The sequence below is a fragment of the Coregonus lavaretus genome (assembly GCF_964263955.1).
Source record: "Coregonus lavaretus genome assembly, chromosome: 17".
Classification (NCBI taxonomy): domain Eukaryota; kingdom Metazoa; phylum Chordata; class Actinopteri; order Salmoniformes; family Salmonidae; genus Coregonus; species Coregonus lavaretus.
The window spans coordinates 17,075,902-17,084,651 of record NC_140004.1 but is presented as its reverse complement, the minus strand read 5'-3'; the positions used below and the strand labels follow the sequence as shown (position 1 = coordinate 17,084,651).

The 8,750-nt window shown below is 41.0% G+C and overlaps 1 protein-coding gene across 1 annotated transcript; it reads left to right on the top strand.

Annotated features, from left to right (window-relative positions):
- The first annotated feature begins 465 nt into the window (after nt 1-465).
- On the top strand, nt 466-8,530 carry LOC311144985 (serine/threonine-protein phosphatase PP1-gamma catalytic subunit A-like). Its single transcript, XM_084181184.1, has 7 exons — nt 466-1,015; nt 3,560-3,691; nt 3,816-4,046; nt 4,203-4,307; nt 4,606-4,829; nt 7,289-7,423; nt 7,901-8,530. Exons 1-7 carry the CDS (start codon nt 961-963, stop codon nt 7,988-7,990), a joined length of 972 nt encoding a protein of 323 aa, XP_084037310.1. The 5' UTR covers nt 466-960; the 3' UTR covers nt 7,991-8,530.
- The last annotated feature ends 220 nt before the right edge of the window (nt 8,531-8,750 follow it).

The window sequence follows — 8,750 nt, the reverse complement described above, 5'->3', positions numbered from 1 at the left end:
TGGGTGTATGAGATTTTACTGCTGAAGAGTTACAAGGTGTGTTGAACGATAGTGTCCCAGGCAACCGGCTTGGTGTAGGATCAGATAGGGCCAAGTAGTGGAATAGTGGTGAGGTAGGGCAATTTTTCTTCCCTTCCCTTTCCTTTTTGTGTCACAAAAAAAAATGTGTAATGAATTCACGCTCCAGAACAGTAGGCGAAAAACAGATAAGAGAAATGCATGAATAGGGAGGCCACCTTACACTCCAGTACAGTAGGTGGCGATGTGTGCACCTTTCAGTTGGTTGTGATCCGCCATTACAAATGTAAAGAAGAAGAATCAGAGGAAGCGACACCACAACCTACATTTTTTTTTTTTTTTTGCGTTTATAGCAATGGTTGTTAACTGTACTGCAGGGATGTCGCAGAAAATGTAGGTTGTGGTGGCAGCTGCAGAGAGGTATTTGGGTGTACGAGACTTGACGTCAGAAGAGTTACAGTGTGTGTTAAGTGGTGGTGTCCCGTCCTTTCAGGCTGTTGGCCTGAGGTAGGACTAGATATATTTAAATAGTCGATTAGGGTTAGATGGTAACGTTAGGTTATTTATTTTTATAAAAGTATAAGGGAGGCACACTCCAGTCTAGTAGGTGGCGGTAATGCAACATTTATTAGATGCCAACAGCCATTAAACCTCATCGAAGAAGAAGAAAAATAAGAATCAGAGGGCATTGCTAACAGCTAACGTTGATTTTGTCCCGGTAGAAGGCTAATATTAGGTGTTGTTTTGGAGATTTGTTAAACACAAAGATGTTGAAGTAGGTGATAAGGTATAAGATAACCAGTAACAGGGTATAATTTCTACACGTTTTTGTTTTCGGAACCAGTAATTTCACGAAGCGAACTAATCGTAGCTACTTAGCTAGTAACCAGCACTAGATTTGCACTTTGCACTGCTCACTCAGGCCTGTTTTTCTGCGTCGCCATGGCCGATGTTGATAAACTCAATATAGACAGTATCATCCAGCGTCTTTTAGAAGGTAAGAAGACTACACCAATGTAACGTTATTTATGCAGTAATATTATCGGTTCACTTTGTTAGTGAGATCACTGTTTGCTAGTTTTAGCTAGCGAACGTCGTTAGCTGTTGATGTCGCATGTTGACTGGGTATATTTTAGCTAACGTTAGCTAGTAGTTAACGTTATTACATGCTGTTGTTGCCATAGTTAGCTAATGTTAACGTAAAGCTAGTTAGCCAGCTAGCCGCCTAAACTCAACTATTTACGATAGAGTTGATAGGCGACTAGTGTGGGCTGACAGGAGTTCCGATGTCACATAAAACATTTTTTTTTATATATATATAAAATAACTACCGTATACCTAGGCAGCCGATAGTGGGCGCTAGATCTGCACTATCGTCCCCCTGGCCTGGACCGTCTCGTACTAAAGCATTCTCCATTCAGGCTGCAAAGTCAAAGGCATACGTTTTATTAAGACTATACACACATTTTTCCAGTTTCTTTTCCGACGGCCTGCAATAAAGCTAGTTACATTTTACATGTTAGTCATTTAGCAGACGCTCTTATCCAGAGCGAATTACAGTTAGTGAGTGCATACATTTTCATACTGCATCCAGGAGGCTAGTTACATTTTACATGTTAGTCATTTAGCAGACGCTCTTATCCAGAGCGAATTACAGTTAGTGAGTGCATACATTTTCATACTGCATCCAGGAGGGAAATTATGCCTTTGCAGCCTGAATGGAGGATGCTTTTTTACGAGCCTGTCCACGGGGGACAGGAGTGTATTTATTACCGGATGGGCAAATCTATTTTAAACGATTGTGCAGATCTAGCGCCCAATATAGGCTGCCTAGGCTACAAAAACGAAGAATAGCTCGCATTTACACAGGACAATGTCCATCGTAAATCGTCGTTTAGTCAGTGGTGTAGTGGTGCCTGGAGAAGTGGGTATACTCTAATTTTGCCAAAAATGTCCCAAATGACCTGCCCAGTGAAGGAAAGGTGTGGGAAAATTCGGACAAACCCTAAATGACCTAAAATGAGTCAGACCAACCCAAGCTGTACTATTCAAGAATGCAAATAGTAGGCCAACTATTGAAATAGATCAATGAGGCTGTCAACTGAGTCTGATTTTAATCTGGTTTTCGATCTCACGTTTTTTAAATAGAAAAACAACAAAATTGGATGCAAGTCAACAACAATGCTTAAACCACATCAGGAGATTACTTTTGAGGTCTGGGAAACATCTAAGATTGCTCTTTAATTCAACTGTGCAGGCACCTAGCACTGTTTGGTTCGCAGTGTTTCTGTAGAGCACATGAGATGGAGTTCGCAAAACAAATGAATTGATGCAAATAATCATGATATAATTCTTCCAGGTAGGCTAAGCTACATTGTAGCTAGTTAACATTTAATTGAGAAGAGAAAGCGTCCCTATATTTTTCCTGCTCCTTAATTGTTTGAAACCAGGACATTTTACTTCATTTTATGAGGCATTTCTTACCTTGCTTCAAAGTAGCCTATAGCCAAAGTCCCACCATAGAAACGTGGAGGCAATTATTTTATAAAGACTTCCTCATATGCGCTCTCCTGTTCTATTGGTTTACAAATGAACTTTCTTTAATTGTCTAGCAGCCAAAGGCATTATCCTAGTCATATTAGCAACACGTGATAGATGTTGCTTCTTTAGATCTCCCCTATTTCAAAATTTCTAACGGATATTTCCATCTCTGTCCGTGAAACCTCTCATGTGCGGTTCGCATTTTAGAATGGTGTTTTCCCACAAATTGCATTTTGGAACATTTGCGCATAGGCCTACCGCCATGTGCACATTGCTGCGATTAAAATGTGTAGAAATAATAGTTTATCGCCTTCCGAGTGGCACAGCGGTCTAAGGCACTGCGTCGCAGTGCTGAGGTGCCACTACAGCCTGGGGAGCTGTAGTGGTGCAGCGCCATCCAGGTTATGGGAGGGTTTGGGGGGCTTTCCTTGGCTCATCGCACTCTAGCAACTCCTTGTGGCGGACTGGGTGCCTGCAAGCTGACTTCGGTCGTCAGTCGAATGGCGTTAATAAATCAATAGAAATAAATTAGTTTATCAACATTTTAAGCTAAACATTCTGATCTGTTCCATCAGCCTTATACCTCCACTACACTACTTTGATACGTATCGTGGGGATTAAGAAGTGAGAATACTCAATGCCCACAAAAAAAAGTGGGTATACGGCATATACCTGCATATACCCTCCACTACACCACTGAGTTTAGTCGGCTAGTTAGCCAGCTAAACAAATTAGTTTGTCCCGGTAGTCAAATTTTTGAAAAGTTCAGTCAAATTAGCTAGTTAGCTAACATTGCTTTAGCTACATGATCCATGGCACTGTCCCAGCTATCTGCCTCAGTCAGTGAAAGATTAAGTAAATAGCATGAGTAATCTGATATGATGGTCACCACTCACTCCCCTATCCAGAAGACATTAACAAGATATGGTGGCAATGAGCATGACGGCAAACTAGGTAGATATATTTGCTTGTAGATTAATCTGAATTGTTTCTTTTTTAGTCAGAGGCGCAAAACCTGGTAAGAATGTGCAGCTGCAAGAGAATGAGATCCGAGGATTGTGCCTCAAGTCCAGGGAGATCTTTCTCAGCCAACCTATCCTTCTGGAGCTTGAAGCCCCCCTCAAAGTCTGTGGTGAGTAACCATCGCTATTTGGTGAAAAATAACTGTTACATGAAGTGTCTTCTACCCCCTTAGACCCCATGAGGGATGTGGACTATAGCTACATCTTGAAGTTGAAATTGTTTGTTTTCTGCAGGTGACATCCATGGGCAATATTACGACTTATTGAGGCTTTTTGAGTATGGGGGCTTCCCTCCTGAGAGCAACTACCTATTTCTGGGAGACTATGTGGACAGAGGGAAGCAGTCTCTGGAGACCATCTGTCTGCTTCTAGCCTACAAAATCAAATACCCGGAGAACTTCTTCCTGCTGAGGGGAAACCATGAGTGCGCCTCCATCAACAGAATATATGGATTCTATGATGAGTGTGAGTGATGTGTGCGGCTGTTGTAATAATTATAGCCCTGCGCTCTCTGACAAAGTACGGCATTTGTATGTACATAGATTGCATTTTGTTATACGTTTGTGTTATATGCATTGCCTAGCTTACTATCATCCTAACGTGTTATTATTATTATCCTAGGTAAAAGAAGGTACAACATCAAGCTCTGGAAAACATTTACAGATTGTTTTAACTGCCTCCCTATCGCTGCCATTGTTGATGAGAAGATCTTCTGTTGCCATGGAGGTAAGTTGCGCTGTTGTCGGTAGGTGCACTTGATTCTTTTCATTTCTTAGGACAAATAAAACGCAAGACCAAACAAATAAATAGGAGCACAAGGCTTTATTGTTGGCTTTTCTACAGAAATGTTTGGCGATCGACTATGCCTTGACGGTTGGTGACCACTGCTCTAAGACATTGCTATGATATTGAGAAATGTTATTCCAATTGTTCTTCCTGTCTTTGGAATTTTTACACAAGTTCTGATTGGAATTGACCTCATTCCGGTTGTTCATCTGTATTCATCTTCTTCCGTGTCTCTCAGGGTTGTCACCAGACCTCCAGTCCATGGAGCAGATCAGGCGTGTCATGCGGCCCACTGACGTCCCTGACCAGGGCCTCCTGTGTGACCTGCTCTGGTCTGATCCAGACAAGGATGTTCTTGGCTGGGGAGAGAACGACAGGGGCGTCTCATTCACCTTTGGATCAGAAGTGGTGGCAAAGTTCCTGCACAAACATGACTTGGATCTGATCTGTCGCGCCCATCAGGTATGTTGTCTACAAACTGGTAACTGCCAAAATAAAGAAAACACCAACATAAAGTGTCTTAATAGGGTGTTGGGCCACCACGAGCCAGAATGGCTTCAATGTGCCTTGGCATAGATTCTGGATGCGACACCATTCTTCCATGAGAAATGCCATCATTTGGTGTTTTGTGGATGGTGTTGGAAAGCGCAGGCTCCGGCGCCGCTCCAGAATGTTCAGTTGGTTGAGGTCTGGTGACTGAGATGGCATATGGTTTACACCATTTTCATGCTCATCAAACCATTCCGTGACCACTTGTGCCCTGTTGATGGGGGCATTGTCATCCTATGGGGGCATAGCCATGGTAGCCAAAATAATAGCCTGCCCAGCATTTATATACATGACCCTAAGCATAATGGGATGTTAATTGCTTAATTAAAGACATGCTCCGGAACTTAGGCGACTAGTAAGTCTTTTTTAAACCTCACGCTTTGGGCTGGATGTGTTAATGTGTAATTCATAATCTATGAGCAGAATTACTGTTTTACCTCATTACTGGAAGCTGTGCGGTGCCATTTGCCCTACATTTTCCCCCATGTGGGCCAGCCCAGTAGCAATTCGAGTTCCAGCCAATGAGCTTCAGCCCCTCGCCATTTGAGTGACAGCTAGCAAGATGCACACACCGCAGAGCGAGAGCGCAATGATGTGGTGCACATAATCTGTACATATGTGGCGTAGTACGCAATTTTCAGGGACCACTTTTGGCTCGTGAGCACTACTTTCAGAACTACTGGCTAAAAAGTATGCAAAAGTACCGGAGAATCTCTTTAACTCAGGAACCACACCTGCCTTAAATATACTTTGTATCCCTCATTTACTCAAGTGTTATCATTATTTTGGAAGTTACCTGTACATTCAATGGTGTTCCGATCAGTACTGATTAGGGCTGTCTCCGACTAAAACTAATCTTGGTCATATGTTCTTTTGATCAATCAATTGGTTGAAATGTTATAACGTGTATTTTTCCATATATAGACACACCCTATGTTTTAATACAATCAACTATATGTAGGCTACTGAGCTTGTCTGATGCTTTAAGCACTGCGATTTAAAAATAAAGACACACAAATTACTAAAGAGGGAGCCAGAGATCAATATAGTCTAACCAGAAGAAAAAAACCTGCTGCTGCTGGCCTTCGAAGATTCTGCCCTTATGCTCCTGAAGTTGTCGGTAATAGGCTACAGCAGCGATCGGCAACCTTTTCCATTTGGAGTGCCAAGTTATCATATCATTTCTACTGATCTGCGTGCGTGCCAGTTATGATTTTTCATATCTCAAAATCAATGTCATGTGGTTAATCAAAATTCTATCTAACTGAAAATGATACAAATCTAAAAGTAACTTATATTGCCAGTATGTAAAAATAGCCTACATAAGGCCAACAAATAGAAACATTGCAGCCTGCAGGTAGAAAATATCCTGATAAAAATAAATATCCTATAAATCACATTTGCTAAGCATGGCGTATCAACTATTAACTTGGTCCAGCCTAAGCTCATGCTAGCAAACTTGCAACATTGTAAAAATATTCTGGGCCCTCTGAGTTTCCCGAGCCAGTGAGCTCCTGACAGACAAATAGGCTATTTGCGCAAGGGATAAGAAGTAATCAGTTAGGCCTATTTTAATTATGTTTCCACTGGATCAGAGCATGACATTTTTTCCCCTTTCATGCTAAGTGATTATCGAAAGGGAGAGAGCTGGAAAGATTTTTCAAATAGGCTACGTTGAGGAACTATTGTCATTCTCAATGGATGTAAAAACAGACTTTGTTTACTTGCTGTTTGAGGTCGAAGAAAAAATTTCTTTGAGAAGCTCCACAGTGATGGTGAGTTAAGACAATCAGAAATAGTATCAGATCCCCAAATGGGCACATTTTATAGGCCTACATTTGCACGCAGGCCAGGTAGCCTAGGCCTACTTCTGTGCATAATCAGGTCCTTACTCAAGATTGACAGGAGCGCTCCAAACAAAAGACAATGAATAAATTTGACAACTCATAAATGGAATGAAATAAACAAACTTGTGTAGCCTAGGTTGTGTGCTCTGCAAACGTGTCCACTCCTACAATGAGAACGGTAAGACTGTAATAATAATAATAATAATATATTGAATGCATTAACAGAAATGACCGTGACCAAACACATTGTAGATTAGAATGGTACATGTACTAGTGGTGATACTGGTGTGCCATCCCCGCGGCCTCCACAATGGATTAGTCCACTGAGACAGGCGTGAATCAGACAGGTGTCTGGTGTGCCATTAAAAACAATATACTGCCACTGCTCGACTAAAAATATATTGGTCGACCAACAGTCTGTTGACCAGTCGACTAAATGGGGTCAGCCCTAGTACTGATAGTCTGGAGTGGAATGTATTGTTTTTATTTCAACCGAACTGTAGTCAATGCTCTTTTATCCGGCAGGTTGTTGAGGACGGCTATGAGTTCTTTGCAAAGCGACAGCTTGTGACTTTATTCTCAGCACCCAACTACTGTGGGGAGTTTGACAATGCTGGTGCCATGATGAGTGTGGATGAGACTCTCATGTGCTCGTTTCAGGTGAGGGATATTTCAATCATGAATGTACTCCATCTTATCACAGGCATGTAAATGTGTCGGTGATTGTATTAGTACTGTTGTGTATGGAGGTGTTAAAGGGACATTTCACAAGTTTTCATATTCATCTCCAGCACCACCCCAACATCGACATATGTGAAAATGGCTTGTTTATATGTTTTGTAGTAAAAAAGATAGAGGAAGATGTTCCAAATGACATCGGTGTGCATCATGTGATTTTTAACCAATTATGTGTAGTCATTGCCTACTAATTGGTTGATGTCACTGGAAACATTTATCTTCCTATCTTTTTTACTACATGCCAGAAACGTGCCATTTTCACATATGTTGATGTTGTGGTGGTGCTGGAGATGAAGGAACATTTAGAAATGTCCCTTAAAACTTATGACCGATGTGAAGACTATTCCAGTGGGCAAAACATAATCTTAGTTGGATTACTTGTATTCATTCCACTTGTAGATTTTGAAGCCAGCAGAGAAGAAGAAGCCAAATGGCAGCCGTCCAGTCACACCCCCACGGAACATGGTCACCAAGCAAGGAAAGAAATAAGGTGGACTTATGTCCTGCTCCCCGTTCTGCTTTTGTCTATTGCATCTGAAGGGTTGGTTGCCCTTTGTGCTGCCAATACTGAAAAGATATCCACTCCAACCTGATAAAGCGGAATGTTTAGTTGTTTTGTCCACAAGGGTAAATGGATATGTCACCATGAAAACCTCAGGGGTTTTGCACTCCATTGTAACTAGTCTTTGCCACATGACTGTTCAATCAGGAACAATGTAACAATATGGCTAATAATGCACAGAAATGCCTTGTTTGAAGCTGTGCACAGATTCTTCAATTTCTTCATTTCATGTCTCATCCATTTCTTCATCACCTGTTTCTCACTGTCAATGTCAATAATGAAATTAATGGTTCTTAAACAACTATGGAACTATCACAAGACACTTATGTTTATTTCGATATAACTTTCTTTATCACTCTGCACCTGCATCCTCACCATTTTTAAAACAAGTATTGTGCTGAATTTAAATGAAGAAATAAAACATTCTTGTAATGTCTAAATCTTTCTAATAAACTTTTAGCACATTTGAGGCGGAAATTGGCATTTTAATTGTATTTATTTGAGGATTACGAGATAAGCTCAACATTGATTTAATTACTCCCATATATTGTGTACTACTAGAAGTGATGTGAAAGACATTGTAAAGTTACAGTACCAGTGAAAAGTTGACACACCTACTCATTCCAGGGTTTTTCTTTATTTTTTACTATTTTCTACATTGTAGGATAATAGTGACTACATCAAAAC